At 32.0% G+C, this 22,819-nt stretch overlaps 1 protein-coding gene across 13 annotated transcripts in view; it reads right to left on the reverse strand.

The window, feature by feature from the left end:
• The window catches only part of EPHA5 (EPH receptor A5), a 341,137-nt gene that overhangs the window by 85,961 nt on the left and 232,357 nt on the right, over nucleotides 1–22,819 (reverse strand). For 7 of the 13 annotated variants that reach the window (XM_074324488.2, XM_074324490.2, XM_074324489.2 and 4 more), the window contains 3 exons: nucleotides 17,788–17,912; nucleotides 11,243–11,402; nucleotides 2,492–2,594 (listed from right to left, as the gene is read on the reverse strand). In XM_074324488.2, the coding sequence (XP_074180589.2) occupies nucleotides 2,492–2,594; nucleotides 11,243–11,402; nucleotides 17,788–17,912 (388 nt within the window). Of the gene's footprint in view, nucleotides 1–2,491; nucleotides 2,598–11,242; nucleotides 11,403–17,787; nucleotides 17,913–22,819 lie in introns of all 13 variants that reach the window. The other 6 variants (XM_019748170.3, XM_019748164.3, XM_074324491.2 and 3 more) reach the window with 1 other exon arrangement.

Here is a 22,819-nt window from a genome sequence, read left to right on the forward strand (position 1 = left end):
CTATTATATGACAAATGCCCTCTGAAATGAAAGGATGTGCATTCAACAAAATGAAGTAATGAAAGTTTCATTCAACAAAATTGCTGGTAAAAAAAATATATATATATCTGAGATTTTTTTTTTTTTGGTAAAATGTGTTTTCCTTTAAATTGCAAATTCCTAGTCTTAGCACCAGACACTGTGTGTTACAAGATTAAATTAGGGAAAAAAAATAACGTGAATGACCAATGCACAAATTCATAGGGTGTCACTATTTTTAAAAAATAATATGCTCCTATAAGACAATACATCTAAAAATTCATTTTACCATGTCCTAGATTTAGTTGTGCTAAAAATTAAGCTTTGTCTCTTGGTTATAGATGTGATTCCAGTACAACTGAGATATTATATTAAATTTATTTATTCTTGTACAACAAGTTCAGGTACATACGGGATTATGTGTGTTTCTGTGTGTGTTAAAAACTATATTATGATTCAGTTACCAAATGACAGAGTGAACCTTGTCTTAAACACTTTGCCTTCTGTTACAGGTATAATAAAATTAATTATTTTAAGGTCAATTTTATGTATATATTGGGGAAGAAAAGTTTTTGAGAACGAGCTGATTCACATACAGATGAGAAAGAATTCATAGGGGCTTGTCATCAGTAAATTCATATTAACAATACTTAGGTTAAGTAAACATAATATACTAAGTCTATAATAAAATACTTCCTATATTTGATATGTCTTTTAGTAAACACTCACACAAATTTATTGGATTCTAGACCTTGGCTCATCCTTCCATTTATATTCATTTCTCCTAAGTACGGACACTAAAAACAGCTACTGTTTCTGGATTTATTGGAAAGGAAGAAGAAACTCGTATCTCAGTCACATGTAAAGAAATGATATTACAAATTAACTCTCCAAATGTACCATAGTTATCTACACTTTGGGGGTAGAAAAGACACTATCACTTGGTAGTTTTCTTAGTAGTTACAATTCACTCAACTTAATTATCTTACCTGATCAAAATCTAAGCAAAGTTTTTATGACAAGATTGGTGTAATTAGCCTATCTCCCAGAAAGCTGAGACAAAAGTAGACTATTTTCCCTAGGTGACTTCAGAGAGAAGAGATCAGTGGGGCACTAGATACCAGCCTTCTGGCTTGATAGGGCTAGTTGTCCTCAGCAGAACACAAATTGCTTCCCATCTAGAATTTCTAAAAAATGTATCGCTGCTATTCAAACATTAAATATAAGCAATGGATTTCTCTACATATATTTTAAGAAAACTGTGAACACTCTTAGATGACAAGAACTAGAAGAAAGGGAATTTTCAGATACAAAGAGAAAGGATGTTCAAAGAAAGTAAAAATGTTTTATGAAAATAAATTGTTACTGCTGTAATTTAAAGATATAGTCATAAATCTTTTCAGAATACAATATGCAATATATTGAAAAGTACCTAATTCTGTATACTTATGACTTGAGTAAGTGCTGAAGAGTCGAAAGTAAATGACTAGAACAGTAACAAAATCAATATATATATTGATTTCCTGACTTTTTTTTTTTTTTTTATCTTACAGTACATTCCACATATTTATGCAGGTTTAAATATTTCCATGAAGACTTTCATCAAAGTCTTTTATAATTGTCTAACACTGGAACATTTTCAAATTGACAACTTTCTGAATATTCCTTCTAATGATGGCCTGGATGGAAAATGAAAATATTTTGTTGGAATAGATTACAATCATGTTTTTTATTTATTTATTTATTTAGTTAGTTAGTTAGTAAGTTATTTTTAGGAAAGTTTATTATATTTAGCCCAATGTCAGGAAATATCTTCCACAAAAGTTCTTGCCGGATCTCTTTTTTTGTTCAAAATGAAAAAGATAGCTCTGTAATACAGATGTTAATGTATCTATTGATATAACATTCAACAAAATTCACTTTTAGTCAGGATACACTATGATTGACATATTCAGGTTGAAATCATTCAGAAACAGCAAATAAAAAACAGTCATAAAAAAGGGCTAATTATTTCTCAAAATGCTTGTTTGCCAGAGTCTGCTTTGTATCCATCACCCTATTCAGACAGAATGCTGGCTAGAATTATTAGTCTTATTTCTCTAAATCTACCAGGCACTGACATAGTCCTTCCCAGATGCTAACACTGAAGCAGGCAACCATAAATACTTTTGAGATGAAAAAATTTCAGATAAAAAGAAAAAATTATATTGGACACAGATATGATTATATTAATGACAGAATAAAGAATAACATGTTACTACTATTCTTGTAAAAAGACCATACTTGAAAAGAGAAATTGTGTTAGCACTAACAGCAATAAGGTAAGGCTTAAGAAGTATATCATACATTGAGGTTATCTACTGTTACATCATTTGCCTGATTTGTTTTGGGATGTGCTTAACAGCCAAATAGTCAGATCAAGGTAGGGAAGAGATCAGCTGCAAAAGTTGAGAATCACAGCTTCCTCTCTTACCTTCCACTGAGAAGGAAGCCGATAACCACTGCCAACAAAATGACTCCCATTGTCACAGATACAGCAATTATAGGAATCTGGCTTTGATCACTGGATGCTGCAACTGCTGATAGAAGACACAGAAAATGGAGCTTGTGGTTAAAATGATCATATGCATTCAAATAAGAGCTGCTTAATAGTCGGTACTCAATGCATGGTAGAAGCAATTCACCCACACTTGGCTGAGATTTCCCTCTAATATCTCTTCTCAAAAGTGTGTAATTGAAAAGACATCTTTAGGAGAAAATATTTACTCTCCAAATGGAAATTTGAAAGAATCGCTAAGTCACTGATTATTTCCTTGTCATTATAAAAAATGAGAGTAATTGTTTGCATAACATTCATCTAGAAATCGTAGGTTTGCATGGTAAAATACAAGTTAGTCCTTGATTTCAAACACTTTAATCTAAATAGGAGGTGCTAAGTATATGAGGTTTGACATTTTTCGAGTGTGCATGTGACTGTTCTCTAGAAAACAAAAGATCTTTTTACCTCAGATAGAATTCTTTCAAATAGGTTGAAATCCATAATGATGTGATTGTGACCTCAGTGAAGGTCAACATCATATCACTATTCTAAATATAATTTTAAACATTGTGAGTTCAAGCAGAATATAATCAGTAAATATACTTGATAAATAGACCCACTTTTTGAAAAATGTCAAGGTTTACATTTAGAAGTTAGTCTACAGTAAGATTGGACTTGTTTATATGATACTTTAAAAGGCATGGATTTAGGTGAACAATTTTATATTTTAACAACACAGTTACCATAATAAGAGGAATATGGACATGATTAGATAGTCATGCCTACGTAAGCAAAGAAATGTATCTTTTGTGCTGATAACTAAGCCCAAGTAAAATAAGAAACCCATAGAGCCGAATACATTTTAACTGATGTTCTCAAGAAACCCTCTGGATACCTAGCATGCTTACTGTTTAATGCCATGATCTTTTTTTGATAATTTCAGAGTAGCATTAGTTAACCTCCAAGATAACAAATTTTAAGTCATCAAAACTAACAATAACCATAATTTCAATGTTTTGTTTTTTACAACTGCCTCTCAGACCTTGGCTCCATCTTAGTACTGGACATCCAAACACTTCCCTTTCTATTCTTGTCACATCTCCCTTGATTCTTTCATGAAAATTGACTGACTCTCTGGCCATCTTCTTGTACTGATCCACACTTCAGACCAGTCTTCAGAAACTAGTATCATCAAGAGCTGGTTCATGTACAAGAAAAACTATTATTTACAATCTAAATCTATGCTCTTATCCAACCTCTCCTTGGAGGATAACAGTTGCAATTTAATGGATCTTTACCCTGTTTTCTCCTACTCTCTGATGCTGAGTTCTGTGGTAGGGATTTTAATACTGGTGAACAGTATAAGTAGGGTAGGACAAAGCTACTCCACTATCAGTAACAGCCTTCCTTAAGGTTTGCTTTATTAATCTCTAAACCCAGGTTACTTATACCATTGCTTTTCCTCAGTTCTTTAACTTTCTTTTTGGCAAGAGCACTGTTTCTAAAGAAACTCATGCAGACTCGGCCCATATAAGTTCCATGCTATTTTGATTGGACTCCGACTGCTGCTCCAATGCTTTTGATTCTTATTGGTTTTCTAACAAATCAACCCCATAATGAGTCTTCCTTATGTTCTTGGTACACTAACTAATCTAGTCCCATTTCCCACATTTTATTGATGGTACACTTTATAGATAAAAGAGATCAAGTCTGAACTCCACAGTTAAATATGACTGCATAACCATCTTTTGCTTTACATGACTCCACTGTTAGACGCCTTCCTGTCTTTCCCAGGCTATTGCTTCTTCAAAAATCTCTATCCAAAACGGGTTCTCATTTCCTTATAGGCTACTTCTCTGCTACTTACAGCCTGGACATATAACTCCTCTTGGGGGAAACAAATCCTTACACCTAAAATTACTGACAGTATTTCAATTTGAATTTGAAAAAAAAAGTTTGTATTTACTAGACAGATAGGCCAAAGTCAATTATTTAAGCTTGTGGAGTCTAATTTCATTAATTTCCAAATAGGGATAATTTCCCTGAATCATCATAACCCTGTTAAGCTTAGAGGTAACACATATAAAGCTCTTAGCATAGTTCTTCAACTATTTCCATGCTTAAATAAATAGTAAATATTATTTCTACATATTATCTTCTACTATTTACCATCCTTATTATTCCCTATTTTTCAGTATCTTGACTGAGTTATCTAAAACTAGCCTCATCTTCTAAGAACAAACATTATTAAATTATCTCTGAAAGTTCTGCTTTTGAGTTCTGTGCATGATATGCTACTTGCTAAACACAATGAGTACTTTCCCATTTATCTCACCATATACTATACACCATACAATAATAAGGTATTTGAACTTGTTGAACATATACTTCATCCTTGAAACTCTGCTCCTCTTGGCTTCTGTAACATCAGATGAGCCATATTCTCTTTTTCCCATTCCGAAGCACTGTTTTGTCCATTCTGTTGTCTCCACATTCTCTTCCCACACCTCCTGTGTGAGTAATTCCTAGTGAATACTGACTCGGAACCTCTACGCTTCTCTTCGTCTCTCTTTCTTTTTCTATCTTGCTCTCCTCCTACCTCCGTTTCTCCCTCCCCGCTCATAGTTATTTCTTTGTCCATGATATCAGTTAACTATAATTTGAGGAGTCCCAAATTTATATCTTCAACTCTTATTTCCACTCAAAGCATCACTCTATTTTAAAAACAGACTGCTTCCCCTTTATTTGGATTTTATTTTCACATAAAAATAAACATGCTTATAATTGGCTCTTATACCACATCCACAGCCCCAAGAGCCTTAACAAAAACACATCAAGAGATAAACATACCATAAATCAAACCAACAAACCAGACTGATTCAATCTCTTTTGATTCCTTTTAACTTTAACTGAATTTTCTTAACCCCTACTTGTCCATTAATTACCAAATATTTTTTGTGTTTCTTTGTTCTCCCATGAGTTAATTTGATTCAAACATGCTGGGATATGATTCACAGAATTTTTAGCGTTTTCATTGTCTTCTAGGTATTCATTTGATATATCCAAAAATATCACTTTAATCATGTTTTTCTGATCAAGAAGTTAATAGATACCTACTATCTATCAGGGGAAAAAAATCCAAAATTCTCCATCTAGCATTCAAACGCCCTTCTGTTGTGACTCTAACAAATTTTCTTGTCATAATGTGCTAGTTGGGGAACTCTCAGAGATACACTTTTGGAGGAAAAGGCATGATTAGTCAGGGGTAGGAATGAAAACAAGGCAGTTTGGGACTAACCAGAGCATTATTATTGAGAAAAAAATGTGGGTACTTAGTAGTATCAAAAACTTCATTTTTAATACTTGCCAGGATCTAATTTAATAATATGCTAAAATATACACTTAGGTATGGGATAATACCTGCATTAAAATAATTGTTAACGGCATACAAACATTTTTCAAATATTTAAAATAATAAAGTTTACGAAAATATTTTGTAGGTAATGTTAAATCACAAATATTCATATTTACATATTTTGATCTACCATTCACTGAAATCAGATCTTTTTGTATAATAAAGAATTAAATCAAGGGACTCTAAAGAAAAATTTAAAGAATACACTTTCTTTTTTTTTTTAAATTTAAAGCATTCTCCAAGTTCTTTGATAGTTTTTATTTATTGATTAATTCATATACACTGATTTATTTGTGATATTTATAATAATAAATAACTCATCAAGGTTCTGTCCATTCATTTGTTTTTGTTTGCCCTAACGGTATCAATAATTGTATCCACTAAGTTGAAAACATATGGAATTTTTAGGGTACTGTCAATGCCTTTATACTAGTTCATTCTTCAGCAGCAGGGAAAAAAAATAGAAATCCTAGTGTGATCCATGACTATTCTTTCAGTATTGCTAAATTTTGTAATCATTAAAGATATGAAACTCTAATCAAACATATTTCCCATTTTCTTATATAGGTTTATTAAGAACTAGTTGATTTATGACGTAGTTTTAGACAGACAGCTCAGAAGTATTTTGGGAATCCTTAAAAGAAAATTTTGGAGAAATGTAACACACTTATTAGAAGGAAACCAGTCGTGAAAATTAATATTCTTTAGCAAATAACAATGTATCTTTTTCCCCCAGTCATTCTATATCTACAACATCCCTGGAAACTTTAAGGTAGCGTATGTTGAGAAATCATCTTGTTTTTCCCCTCACTGTGCTTCCCACACTCCTGGCTGAAAACTCATATTACATAGATATTCTCTAAATTTTAGCTACATATTTAAACAGTTATTCATTGAGGTGAATAGATTTTGTTAGAACTACATCATAAGGGTTTTTGAAAGCCAGACAGAATTTGGGATCTGTTTCCCACATCAATAAGAAGCTATTAACTTTCTTGATCAGGATAATCTGATCAAGGTTATAATTTTTGATACATAATGTAAGTACCTAACAGTGAGTGAGGAAATTTAAAACAGTGTGGCAGGCAAATAAAAACAAGAAAAGATGTTGAACATTGTTATCCATCAGGGAAATTCAGATTAAAACCACAATGAGATATCACTTCCCATCTGTCCAATATGACTAATACATATATGATGAGGATGTGGAAAAACTCATCACTTATTCATTGCTGGTGGGAATGTAAAATGGAACAGCCACTCTGAAAAACAGTTTGACATTTTCTTATAAAATGAAACAAACAATTACCACATGACCCAGCATGTGTTTATCCCAGAGAAATGAAAACTTAGGTTGACTCAAAAATACGTACACGAATGTTCACAGCATCTTTATTTGTAATAACAAAAACTCAGATCAGCTCAGATGTCTTTGCATAGGCAAGTGGTTAAACAAACTGTGGTACATATATAACAGGGAATACTACCCAACAATAAAGAGACAAACTTAATATATACAACAGCTTAGATGAACCTCCAGGGAATTATGCTGAGTGAAAACAGCTAATTCCAAACTCAAAGTTTATATACTGTATGATTCCACTTATAAAACATTTTTAAAATGTGAAATTTTAGAAATGGGTATTTAGAAATTAATGGTTCACAGGGACAATTTTATGGGACAGAAGTTTTTCCCAAAGGCAGTGGGTGTGGTTATAAAAGGACAACAGGTGGGATCTTATGATAATTGGCATTATTTGCTATCTTGTGTGTAATACAAGTCCACACAAACTTACACAAGTAACCAAATTCCATAGAACTTAATACACACACACACACACACACACACACACACACACATCTACATACACACATACAAAGGAGTACAAGAAAATGTGAGAGTGGTAGATTCCATCAATATCATTATGCTTGTGACATGATACTAGGGTTTTGCAAAATGTTACCATTAGGTAAATAGAAAAGTACAGAAGAGTTATCTCTGTATTATTGATTATAATTGCATGTAAATCTAAAATTATCTCAAAAAAATTTTCATTTAAAAAAACAGAATGGCATTATTCCAGCAGTTGGGTTTTACAGATTTGAATCAAACAAGTAACACTTGGATGAAAGAAAATGATGCAATGGGGGAAAACATCATAAAAGAAACACAAAGTTGTTTGGTAAATCTTTGGCAAATAGGAGTTACAAAAGATTCAGTGATGCTTTCAAAGTTTCAAGACAATTTATGTAAAAAGAAACCAGAAAAAGGGCTATTTTGTCTGGATGGTTTCATTCATGTTAGGTTTATTTGTTTGGTGTTTTTCCCACTGCTGTTGTGAATAAGGATAATATAAGGGGTCAATTTGGATACTTTATTTGTATGTTCAACAAAATTAAAATAAAATGGGTAATACTTTTAGTTATAAAACATAAACTAAAGCTTGAGAGAGAAAGAATAAATGGAGATTTTCTACCCAAATCCTCATATTAAATAGTTTTTCAAAGATAAATAGTTTTGCCTTACTGTTTTTACTACTATTTGCATGTGATTTTAGGGCTACATATGTGACATACAAGATAATATAGTTGAAAAAGAAAACGCTTCAATTTTATGACAAGTATAAATTAATAAATAAATTTCAAAAATTAAACATATCAATAACATAATGTGTCATGGTATCATTATTATGCATCGTTATTATGAGTTGAGCAACTAATTAGAAAATTCTTTTTAAAGTGATGTTTAAAAATAATGATTTTGAGATAAGTTTCTCTCCTAACATATCTGAATGATAAGGTAAATGTTCCTTAGTAATGGTGACTCATTAAAGCCAGTATTCTTAACAATAACCCACCAAATGAAAATTGTTGATAACTTTAATAGGAAAAAATAAAAATGCATTTAAGATACCATCATTCCTGCATTCAAGTATTTTTAGACTGTTCCGCGGAAATGGTATGTTTATGTGAAGAACTAAATTATGATACTAAGTAAATAATACAAAAATTAAAGTGATTATGCACAAAATACTACACAAATAATTGTTAAATGAGTGGCCTATAACACAAACGCTACAGAAGTTCTGAAAAGGAAATATTATTTTAATTATCAATATGCATCTTTTTTAACCCCCTATTAGACTCTATAAGCCTTGAGAAAGGTGTGATTTCCCCGTTAAAGTTATTTGTCACTCACAGTACCTAGAGTGAAAAATCTTTTGATGCGTGAGCAAATAAAATAAAACTAAATAATAAACAAAATTATTATCCTAAAAAGGTCTTGTAACAAATAGTCAATACTTTAGATTAAATAGACTGCATTCTTATTCTCTGAAAAGGAGTTTACATGTTGTTACTCAGGGTTTCTCCAGAGCCTACGTAACTATGCTTTATATGTAATAGGTGCTTGACAGATTCTTGTTGGGTTATATCCAGAAAAGAGTCTACAAAAGGGCAAAAGGCTTTGGTATATAATAATATACTTGGTAGAGAGATAATGCTATTCATAAGATGCTTACAAATATATATATATACACGTAGTCAAGTGAAAATAACGTTTCATACTAAGAGCTAGCAGGCAGAACAGCCCTAAAATATTTTCATCATCTGTTAATAACACTAAAATCAATGTTAGTAGTGAAAAATATTTAAGAGACATTTCTTTTCCTCTAGAAAATACTTGTATGTAGAAAAGTTTAAAAAGTAGACAGCCTCAAATGAGCCTTTGTAAAAGTATACTGAAAATGACCTATTAGTTTTCTCAGTGATCAGATTATCAAATTTCAGCATGCCCAGAAACTACTATTTAATGAAAAGAAGTAAGGAAAGGTATACCAAAAAGTGTGAAGAAAAACTAGTTGCTGAACCTGCCAACATCCTAAAACTAAGCAGAGTTTTGTAATCTTTTAAAATGGGATTTTAAAATTTACATTGTTATTTACGCACTCAAGCATATTGTGAGATGCTACTTGATGGCTTTGTTCCCAGAGTTGGTAAACCACATTAAGCAGTATGCATTACTGATGGTACTGAAATAGAAACAAGGCCTATTAGACTGGCCAGATTACATAACAAGTCTTTTTCATTAACCCAGTTTAGGGTGCAAGGAGTGACATTAATCATATAATCCATTGCGAATATTATTGGAATTTGGTAACTAATTAATGTATTCTTATCAAACCTATTAAGGAACTTTGCTGAATATCATTAACTGTTCAAATTTCAGTAGTTTAAATTAAACCTCAGATATAGAATTTTCCATGCATAGAGAATATAATTTATCATTTTTCATAATGGCATTCTAGTCTGTACGAAAATTAACACTTGAACGCTATTTTTAAGTAATAAAAATTATTTTCTAGATAATTCTGTTAAATATGCTTTAAATAGAAGTATATGTTTATTTTTTCTAAAAAGCTATATTAAGGTTTATGGAAATTTTAATTTAATAACTTCTAATCATTACAAAGTAAATCTAATAACTAAGCTCTCATTTTGTTAGTTTTCAATGGGAGGAAATAGGCACTTTATTTTCTTTATTTTAGAATCAGTAATGCTTACATAACCTAGTTTTAAAAAGAGGGTAGAAATAGATGTATATATATATATATATAAACAAGGCAAGTTGTTGTCTTCTTCTAATCCTGCTTTTAGCGTGTGTTTTAGGGCAAGTAAGTAACCTAAATATTTTGTTTGACATTAAAGAGAAAGAAGTTTTATACTATTTTATGCAAAAAAAAAAAAAAAAAAAAAAAGGCACATAAAGGGCTTTCCAGAAATATTTCCAGACCCTCCGCTCAGAGATAATGTAGGAGATTTTGATTTTTAAAAACAATCAGATTGGTTCCTGAGAGCACCCTTTTCTTGACAAACGGAATGCTAATGAAAGCTCCCTGGGGGATTTTCATAGAAAGACTAAGTCTGGTAGCACTGTTCAATAAAACAAGTAAAAAGTAAATGGCAATAATTCAATAAAGTATGGCAGCAGTGGAAAGAAAGTCTTTAAAAGCAACGTTTGACCATTTCTTATGGATCTCCTGATGTTTCGTCTCCCAGTAGACTTAAAGGGATGAGGAGCAGGGACCAATGTGTTAACCTGCTAACCTACCATAACAGCATGACCGAGGCTTCCTACCTGAAAGGGTCATGCCTGGGAGAGAGAGAAGGAGCGGGAGACTCACAGAATGCCCAGGGAGAGTATTGATCCACTGACTCTTTTCTGGTAACTATTACAGAGACATGAGTTGACGGTAATTAAAATGACTTACACACTGGGATGGTTTCAAACTCAAATCTTCGACTGAAGACTCCATAGCCTGCTGCGGTGCGTGCTCGAATTTGGAAGACGTACACTGAAGCTGGTTTCAAGCCCTCTGCCGTTATAGATGTCTCTTTCGACTTGATAATTGTATAGCTAGTCTCTTGGTCCTTAGATTACACATGCACATACAATAAAAAAAAAGTCAACATGTGAATTACTAATGACGGCAAAATTTAGCATCATAGATTAGAAAACAAATCAGAAACTCCTAAGTTTGCTATTCGTACAAACATAATGTTTTAGGAAAAAAGCACATACACAGCTAAGGGTGTTAGATACATATTCGTATCTAGTGAATTTTACATCTAATTATATTTAGAGCTTGGGAGAAGGAATGAGTACTTCACTGGAGAACTTTAATTTCAATTTGCTAAGTCTAAACTGAGAGTATTAAAGAAAAAAATGAAAATAAGCAAAGTATTTTTTTTTTCCTTTTTAAAAATTTTCTTTTTTTTTTCACTTAAAAATACTTTGTGTATTTTTAGTTTTATTATTTGTGTTAAGGCTGGGTGAGTAGTGAATAGAGATAGACTAACAAATAAAATGACTGGAAAGATAGTTTTCAAAACTGAAACAAATGAATGATTCTCTTATGTGGACTGCTAACAAAAGTCTACACTAGACTAACCACCTATAACTCATTATCTCTGAGGTAACTATGCTGAGTATAAAATCTTGAGACATATAAAGATTTAAAACACAAAGTCTCTGTTATGAACTTTTCTGTCTTAACATTTTCCTGTGTGAATTTTTAGCTAAACTTGTTTTTTCCTGAAGGTCTTTGCATACATGTTACATTTCTGATAGATATTACAGGACACACACATTAAAGATAGGTAATGTTTAGAGTTGTTTTCTCCTTTTTAAGAATTAGTCTTTGCTTACAATAACTTGATTGATTACTGTAAACCATCATTTGCTAAATATTTCAGGGAAGTTTGTCTTTATAAATAGAAAGAAACATGTATTGATTTTTAAGAAAATATCTAATGGGAATTACATGTAAAGTATTTTTTTTTCCTAAAAGAGAAATAAATAAATAAGAGTAAAAATGTAACATTTACTTCTCGAACACTCCAATAGGGAACATGGTTATTCAATCTTCATAATGCTATTAAATAATGCAAACCATGCTGCTTCTCCCTTGAAGTATACAATCAATAGCAGCATGCCTTGCACTTTACTTTAGTGAGAAAACTGAAATCATGTGCTAAGATACAGCAAGTCTGTTTTGACCGACATCCTCAGCTTCCTTATCTATAAAGTTGGAGTAAAGAACTGGTGTGTGGATATACTCCCAGAGATGATGTAAGAATGAAACAGGTAATGCGTGTGAAAACGCTTAATAAACTGTAAAGTATGTGTTTTAATTGTCATAATTATTATTTTATTTTTTTCTCATTTGACACATGAGAGTCAATTTCTAACCATGTTCTATACTACCGCTAATACAAAATAAAATATGCAACCTATAAACATTTTTATAGCAGTTTTACCATTCCACATTTAATATGTTCAAATATATAAAACTATCTCAGGGTTAAGTATATCCAAACCTCTCTCTAAATAGTATGGTCTAATTTTTAATCCAAATAGAGTTTCTGATTCATTCTATGCAAATAATTGATCTTTATTTTTCCTCAATAATATTATACTTTCCAGTTTGACTGTGACTGAAGCAGTAATTTTCAGTAAGAAATGCTAAAATAACTATTATTTGCAATTTGTTTAAAAAGAATTAAGTTGATGAAAAAAATTAGATGAAATTAAAGTTTAATTATTAGTAATTATGATTTTTACATAAAATATTAACAGTTTTAATGTAAAGTAAAATATTTTTTATAAAACAGTACAGGAGTATCAGTGTTAGAATTTCAGCCATGTAATTCGAAGTAGGTGTGTAAATGTAGGTACACAACTCAACCTTAGCTTTGTTTTCAATGTTAACCTAATAATTAAAAGGCTTTCAAAGTGAGAGACAATGCACATTTATTGGAGATCAAAAAACAGCTATTTGATAAAGCACTGATTCAGACAGAAGTCCAAATATCATTCTGATTAGGAGAAGAGAACAGGGGGTACTAATTTGAAAGGGAAAGGGAACAATTGTTACAGATCAATAGAAGGAAAGCATTTATATTGGTGCAAATAAGCTAACAGTGATGCTAATTGTATACAATTAAAAAAAAAATTCAGTCTGGCATTCATCAGTCTGGTAGTCATAATACCTACTTTCTTATTCTTTGCACACAGTTCTTTGGGATCCAATAGTGTTTTAGGCCCAGTCCAAAGATTATTTTGCCCTGTTTTAACATTCTAAAGGTTTGAGACATAAGACTTGCAACCTCTGGGATGGCAGTGCTGACTCCATTTTAAAGAGGCTCAATTTATTATTTTTTTGACATTTAATATGGAATAAAATTATTTATCAAGATCATATGACCACATAAAGATATAAAGAGAAATAACATACATAGCACCCAGCACAATCGCCACAACATACCGTGTTTCCCCAAAAATAAGACCTAGCCGGACCATCAGCTCTAATGCATCTTTTCGAGCAAAAATTAATATAAGACCGGGTATAATATAATATAATGTAATACTGGGTCTATAATATAATATATAATATAATATAATGTAATGTAATGTAATATAATATAATATAGTACCATGTCTTATATTAATTTTTGTTCCAAAAGACACATTAGAGCCGATTGTTCGGCTGGTCTTATTTTCGGAGAAACACGGTAATAGGTTCTTGGCCATATAGCACGATGACAATTTTCCTTGAAAAAGTAATTTTTTAAAGCTTACATGGCTGTAACACCTAATTATTGAAGTCACAATTAGTATGTTTTGGGGAAAAAATTAGAATTGATACTATTGCCAAAAGGGGGGGGGGAGAACAACTTATAAGGAAACTGGGAAGCTGCTCCTTGAAATAAAACACAATCTACTATCAGTTGCACAAAAATATACAACATTCTGATTTATCTATTAATATTATGTATGTCTCAGTGGTTCCTTATCATAGGTCTAATTGTACATTGTCTCTCAGTTAGGGACTTAGCAAAGAATGTATCTAATGGATCAGACCTCATAAACACACATTTTGAGTTACTGAAGTATCTTCCAAAATTTGCTTCTGTTCTACTCTTTTCAATCACTGTCATATTATAATTTCCTTCATATTGCAAACCCCATATACACATCTTCAACACTCACAACCACATGGCAATAGGCTGCCATGTCCTTGGTCAGGGCAGTGGCTTTTGCTTCCTTCTTGACCCCTGCTGAGCAAATGAGCTACATTCCCCAGCTGCTTAGTAAACACTGTTCACATGCAGGGAGAGGAAGGACTCAATAGAAGGAGCCAGCTGGCAAACACCCTGCCAAGGGGCAGCTTCCCTTTAATTAAGAGATGGCAATGGGCCCATCACCATGCAGAAGCTGAGAAGCCCAATGACCTCTATTAGAGCAGGGCAATTGCAAGCTGAAATGCCAGCTGGCAAATGCATGAGCCCTGGAAAGTGCTGCCACCTTTGTCTGGCCAGGAGCCATCCAATAACGTGGAGGTATCATTCTGAGGGTTCAAAATGAGCTCTGGAAACAGGTCAGGACCCCCAGCTCAATCCCTGGTATGAAAGCTCATTATCCTTATTTTTTTCTTCTGAAAAATTTTAAATAACAACAACACCTTTCTGTGTATTTTATTTGTATGCTCAAGAAGTTCGTTTGGCCAAAAGTCTTGGAATTAATATCTTCATTGTAAAAATAAAAACACACTGACAAAAAAAAATTAATAATTTCCTCCCAAAAAATACATAAAGATTTTGCTGCTTTTAAAGCATGCAACTAGGCAACTTATTATTCATTTATTGGGGATATGTATAGAAATCTTTTTTTCCTAAATCATTTTTCTTACTTGGAATTATGCAGATAATAAAATGTATTAATACAGCATTAAACACAAAATATTAAATATAAAACAAAATCTTATTGAAATAAATATAATTTAAAAAGAAATTGAACTAGAAATAATATTCTACAACATGAATAAAATTCATTAGAAGGAATATTAATAGAAAAAAGCTCTGACCCACAACTTGTCAAGTAACTCTTTAACAGCAGCTTAAAGGAAAACAAAAAGATATATCATTGCTTCTATTGAATATTATGTATTTGAGACTCATGCATGTGCTGGAAAGTAATAGTAAAAACAATGAAAGGTTATTCATAAGGGGAAAAAATAGGTAATGTCCTTAAAGACAAAAAAAACAACAAAAAACAAAAACGAAAAACAGACATTAGTCCAGTTAGTTGTTTCAGAGGAAGAAAAACTGCAGATAAATAAGCACTTGTCAATCTTTGGTCTTCCTGCTGTTGAACTCTATTTCATCTAAGATGCACATATTCAAATGTATAGTTTTTGGTGTATAGTTATTTTTAAATGCCATTATTCATTTCAACTTATTTCAAAATCAGCTTTAATTACAATAAAAATTTAGAGACTCTGAATGTTTACAGAATAAATCAGTCTATGTTTATATACATACATATACATATATATGTGCATATATATATACATACATACATATACATATATATGCACATATATGTATAAATATCAAGCTTTGCATTAATATACAGTAATAACATTTACAAAAACTTGATTAAAGAACGTAGACTTTAACAAATTATGCTTGGATGTAGCATGTGTTTAAATTATAGGCCTCTAGAATTTGTACTTCAGTTTGGAGAAACAGGAATCAGTAAGGGATATTAATGTCACAACATTCTACTTGATTTACATTATTCATTTTACAGTAAACACTGTAAACCATATCCCAACATTTCTTTGTTTCAGAGGTATTCTCTTAGAACCTTCTTGGTAAATAATGTATTTGATAAAATATTTTTTTGTGAAATATCTTATAAGTTTCTTCATTTATGTTCCCTAATGATCCAACAGTAGATGCAATGCTACCATGAAGTCATTCCTAGAAAGACAACTATTTCAAAAGTAATAATCGTCTGTTTTTTCATTTATTTATAAAAATCAATATATGAACATTGTACAGACATCCGAGATGTAGAAAGAATACTCTCCCTTCCATATACCCTACTGTTTTCTTCTCTGTTATATCACTAAATGAAAGACACAAAATTTTAAAAATACATATATCTAAAATGCTATGAATTATTTCAATATGTCAATGCACTTACCAATACTTTTTTATCTATGCATATACACAAAATGTTAGATTTTTCAGTAATTTTCATTGATAAAATTTCAGCATTTTTCATGATATTTTTGCATTTGTAGAAGGAGAACCATTTATTTCCCCTCTCTTTCCAATGTCCTAGCTTGACATTTTTTTAGTTACTGAAAAACAAGTTTTAGGACTTCCTCCAACCCTCTTCACTCTTCTCTAAGAGAGAAGGGTTGATGTCTCTGTGAGTTTGGGTAAAGCAATTGAGTAAGTGTAGCTGAGCCCTTCTCTTCTGGGATCTGTTTCTCTGCATTATGTCTGCAATCTTTTCTATTCCTGCTTCCATAGGACACACACTCTGGGTCATACCCACATCTCATACCCACATCTTAGAGGTTGGTTTGCTTACTCATCTTTCTTTATCTCATCTATTAGAACTAAGGTTGTTAATTGTGTATGTCATTCAGATACATACTGTGTACAAATCAAAATAAAATAGGGGTGGGAGTTGAAGGAAGACACATGGTGACTGCATCTCTAAGCCAAATACTCCAGTCCAGCTTTAGAAACTATAGGCTCATCTTTGTTTCCATCTGTATTATTCCTTTATCAGTAGGTGACTTGGTTGTGGATTCAGAAAAGGAGAAGAGGGATAATTATTGCCTTTAGACCTCAAAACTATTATGGAAAAAAAGATGTAAGAGTGGACCTAAGCGCCAACTCAAGTAAGATGAGGAAATTGAGAAAATATACGGAATGTGAAGCATGCAGTTCAGATTTGGGGCTCTCAAATTTTAAAATAAATGTTATCTATTGTGTTCGATTTTGTTATAGATTTTTAAAAAAATGTATGTTATATATACGTCTTATTTGCTCAGACTTCCTTAACAGTATAGGAATTATGCAGGGTTATTGGCCATAAGTACGTATTTTTCCTTGTAGTACATACATCTCAGTTGCTACCGAAGGTCAACAACTTTGGTGTTTGTGACACTTTGAAAACGTCCTATGACTTCATCTTTTAATGCTGTGAAACCTAGTTAGGCCGATATTAGACTATATGGCAGTATTCCCACAGCGCAAACTACTTGGCAACAGAAGAACACAAATAGAGTGCTCCTTGTACAATTTCAGCCTCCATAATCATGACTGCAGAATCAATTGTCATTGATTTACACGTAAAATTGCAACATGCTTTTCTACAAATTGAATAATTGCAGTTGCTAAACTGAAAAAAAAAAAAGGAAGAAAGAACATTCTTTATTGTTAGTCCCACCTTTTCAAAATATTTTATTTCATATTCCAGGATGATTCCATTGGGGCGATCTGGCTCTTGCCAAGACAAAGAGATGCTGTTTTTTGCAATCTTCCCCTTTTTCACATTGGTGACTGGAGAAGGGGCTGCAAAATAGTATAAAGAGTAGCATGATTAACAGAGCCCTGAAATTACAACTCTGTATATACAGTACATATTATGTAAATATATGATTTTATATAAATGTAAATATATATATATATATATATACACACACACACACACACACACACACACACACACTATAGATGTATAATTAACTCACTCAAGAGTAAAGCACAAAACAAGGATCCTTGCAAACAAGGATCAGCACCTTCTGGCTCCCCACATCTTCTCTCCTCACCTCACCTCCTGCTATTCTTCTTCAGCATCTCTGACATCTTTCTGTTCTTAAGTTACTTCAGACACACTCCTGCCTAAGGACCATTGCACTTGGCATTTCATCATTCAGAGGCTCTTATTCAGAGCTCTCTCCCTCGCCTCTGGGTTTCTCACTGAGTCCTTTCCTATCTCCTCTACTACTCCAGTAATTAACTCTCATTTCATTCCCTTTTGCCTCACCATCCTTTCTGCTCCTTCAGTGTTTCATTTTCCTCCTTCGCTCTTGCACTTATACCATCTGAAATGTAAATTTTATTATAGACTTGCTTTTCTCAGTCCTCTCAAGTAGATTATAATTTTTATGAAGACAGGGATATTGTTTGTTTTATTTACTGCTGAAATCCCAAGATTTAGAACAGTGCCTGGGACAGAGAAGGGTCGAATAAGTATAGTCTATGGAATGTGATTGGTAGTTAAAAAAAAAAAAAATCAAAGTAATATATGAAAAAACGTATTTTTAAAATTATTTTATAATGTCAACAAACTCAACTATGAAGCTCAAGGGTGAAATAAGTCTTGTAATAAAATTAAAGTAAATAGACAATGATATAATCTGTAACAGAGCAAAATTAGTTTAATTGTCTCATGTTTTTATAAGCATAAATAGGGTGAGAATAACTTTTGTATTTTAATATGTGCCTTTATTCTTTTAAGCACAGAGCTTTGTGATATTCAGGTCCAGAGGATACATATTTTCAGCCTTATCTTATTTTCCTAAATATCTTGTTTTCTCCAATTCCATAAAGTTTGTTGGAGTATTATAGTGTGCATATAAAGCCAAACTTGTCTAAAAGTAGTTTTGAAATTGCAGTTGTTTGTTTTTTTTACTTTCATGGAAACTGTAATAGACTGGTAGTTCTCAGTCACATTTGGGCATAGGTTCAAAGTCCCTATTGATTTCCCAGGGAAGCAAAAGTCATGCCATATTCTGCACTGTGGACAAGGCATCCAGAAAACATGGAAACAAGACAAGTAAGCTCTGGGCCCCAAATTCATCACAGTGTTTGTAACAAATTTACTGAAACAGAAATAGCAACAGAGGCTTAAGGAAGACAGCAGAATTTTAAAAATATACTTTTATTTTCTTGTTCTTTGTTATTTTCAGTTGTATATGCCACATATCAGTGAAATAATATGGTTCTCTATTTTTCCTGTCTGACTTATTTCACTTAGCATTATAATCTAAAGATCCACCCATGTTGTCACAAATGGTACTAATTCATCTTTTCTTATGGCAGAATAATATTCCATTGTGTATAAATACAACTTCTTTATCCAATCATCTATCACAGAAAATAGTTTAGTGCTTACCAGAGGGTTAGAGGGGAGAAAGGTGGGAGATAAGGGTAAAGGTGATCATCAACTATATGGTGATGGAAGGAGAACTGACTCTGGGTGGTGAACACACATTGTGATTTATAGATGATGTATTACAGACTTGTACAACTGAAATCTATATAACTTTGCTAACACTTGTCAGCCAAGTAAACTTAAAATATATATATATATATATATATATATATATATATATATATATTTATATTTATATGTATGTATATATATATACATACATACATACATATACACACATATACATATGTATGTCTATATATACACTTTGTTCAGTAGTGAATAGCTTTAGAAATTATTTTGAATCATGAATTACACTGATTTCCGATTACCACTATATACGAGGTCTGACAATTAAGTTCACGAACTCATCCTAGAAAAAGTGCTACATACCTCATTGCTGAATATTACTATTGTCACCTTGAAAGTACTCTCTTTGGGAAGCTGTGCTCCGATGCCAGCATCTAATCCACCCTTCAAAGCAATTTTGGAACTCTTTCTGGAATGGCCATCAGAGCTGTTATCGTATTACCCTTGATGTCCTGAATGTCATCAAAATGTCTTCCTTTCAATATTTCCTTTATTTTCAGGTAAATAAAGAAGTCATTAGGGGCCAGATCAGGTGAGTAGGGAGGGTGCTCCAATACAGATATTTTTTTACTGGCTAAAAACTCCCTCACAGACAGTGCCATGTGAGCTGGTGTATTGTCGTAATGCAAGAACGATGAATTGTTGGTGAAAAGTTCAGGTCATCTAACTTTTTCTTGCAGCCTTTTCAGCACTTCCAAATAGTAAACTTGAATAACTGTTTGTCCAGTTGGTACAAATTCATAATGAATGAACCCTCTGATATCAAAAAAGGTTAGCAACATCGTTTCAAGAAGTTCTCAAACTTAATTGTCAGAACTCATATTTATTGCATTATGTTAGTAAAGATGCAGACAAAGACTGTCTTCAAAGTTCTTCACTCGGTTTACTACTTTATAAACATTCTTTTTGACTAATGTATTTCTTATAGACAGCTGTTGGTTTTCACCTAGTAATTGATGGTGCTGCCACCTTTCTATTCATAAATTGCATTTAACATGTTGCTCTGTGAAAATAGGGATGGATTTAGTTCTATTCATTGCTATATTTAGACATCAGAAAATTACTTTGCATACAGAGATTTAATAAATATTTGTTGAATGAATGCATCCATGAATGAATGAATGAATGAATGAATGAATGAATAGGAAATACATAAATCATCAGGTGCATCAAATACATAAATCATCAAAACATCAAATCATCTCATGTTAAGTGCATATGAGTTCTAGCAATTAAGTTCACAAACTTGTTGCGGTGATGTTGCTAACCTCTTTTGATATCAGAGGGATTATTCATTATGAATTTGTAGCAACTGGACAAACAGTTAATCGAGTTGACTATTTGGAAGTGCAGAAAAGGCTGCATGAAAAAGTTAGACAACCTGAACTTTTCACCAACAATTCATGGCTCTTTCATCATGACAATACACCAGCTCACACGGCACTGTCTGTGAGGGAGTTTTTAGCCAGTAAACAGATCACTGGTGCATTGGAACACCCTCCCTACTCACCTGATCTGGCCCCCAATGACTTCTTTCTTTACCCAAAGATAAAGGAAATATTGAAAGGAAGACATTTTAATGACATTCAGGACATTAAGGGTAATACGATGACAGCTCTGATGGCCATTCCAGAAAGAGTTCCAAAATTGCTTTGAAGGGTGGACTAGGTGCTGGTGTCAGTGCATAGCTTCCCAATGGGAGTACTTGGAAGGTGACCATAGTGATATTCAGCAATGAGGTGTGTAGCACTTTTTCTAGGATAAGTTAATGAACTTAATTGTCGTACCTCATATATGCATGTGTATATGTGTGTAAGTCTATGTAGTTTAAAGAAATATAGGTGTAAATAAATCCTTATTATATATAGATAGAGATACAGGTTTAGCTATAGATACAGATAGAGATATAAATATACAGACATATAAATAGACTGTGCCATGTGTATCTTTTATAGCTGGTTTAATGAAACTACATACTCTGGTATATTTGCTTTAGATTATCTATCATTTGAAGGTGAGAAAATGAATAACTAGATTTCCTAAAGTAAATGAGAAATGCAATTGCTGAAATAAATTATAAACATATCTGAACTGTTAAAATGGAAAAGTGGGGCAGATATTTTAAAATATATACACAGCCACTAAATATTATAATAGATTATATATTTTATATTATATACAGTATGTAAATTATACATGTCTTTATTCTATATTAAATATATAATTATTACTGTGTTGTCATTTGATACTACTGGGCATAGAATAATAACTTCCGTGTATTCCAAACACATCTGGTATCCATGGTCTCTTCTAAAGAAAGAAGGCATTTTAGATTTCTTTCTCAAATAAAATCCTGTCTGCTCATTCAGACAAAACCTACAATCACTCTATCTTAACAGCTTGCAACTAGATCTTTTGATATATTATCTCAGTGAAGTTTCAAAACGACCATTGCACAAAAATCTGGCTTTAAATGTCAGCAGATCTAGAGAGATAATATCCTTTATAATAAAATGCATCACTTAGAAACTGAAATGTTCCATTACGTATAGTTTGTGTTTTTCAAAGACTTGAAAATCATATTAAACAAAAAATTAATTGTTTTCTGTAGGAAATAAAAGAACTTAATTGCAAAGTAGTAATTTTTTTATGTGATTAGACTTAATAGCATTAAACCATATGCTTCAAATTTTGTTTTGAAGTCATATTAACAATAATGTTAATTAGAAAAGAAAAGGGCAATTATAAAAAGGGAGACCTATTCACTGGTATTTATAGTCACCAGTTTCCAAAACAATCATATAAATTATGAAAACAAATATTAAATGTAACAATGTGTAAAATGACAAAATCCCACTTTCTGAATAAAATTAACCCCACACCAATTATCACAAAATTTGTTTTCCATTTATTACTTCTTATTGTCCTATAATAGAATTTTTAGCAAACAAAGTGGTATTAGTGTCAATAATTATTTAATCATAATAACCACAATTCCATTTTATGAGTAGACTTTAAATGATTTTTACAGTATCCTTTTAAAATAAAATAAGGTAATTTGTAGCAAATAATTTGGCACAGTTAGAAAACTATAATCAGCACAGTTTCTTCATTTACATTATATTCTAGGGAATATAGTCCCATATGTAATTTTCAATATAGTTATCAATAT

Source organism: Rhinolophus sinicus, chromosome 1 (assembly GCF_057876585.1).
Source record: "Rhinolophus sinicus isolate RSI-liver-muscle chromosome 1, RSI-T2T, whole genome shotgun sequence".
Taxonomy (NCBI): Eukaryota; Metazoa; Chordata; class Mammalia; order Chiroptera; family Rhinolophidae; genus Rhinolophus; species Rhinolophus sinicus.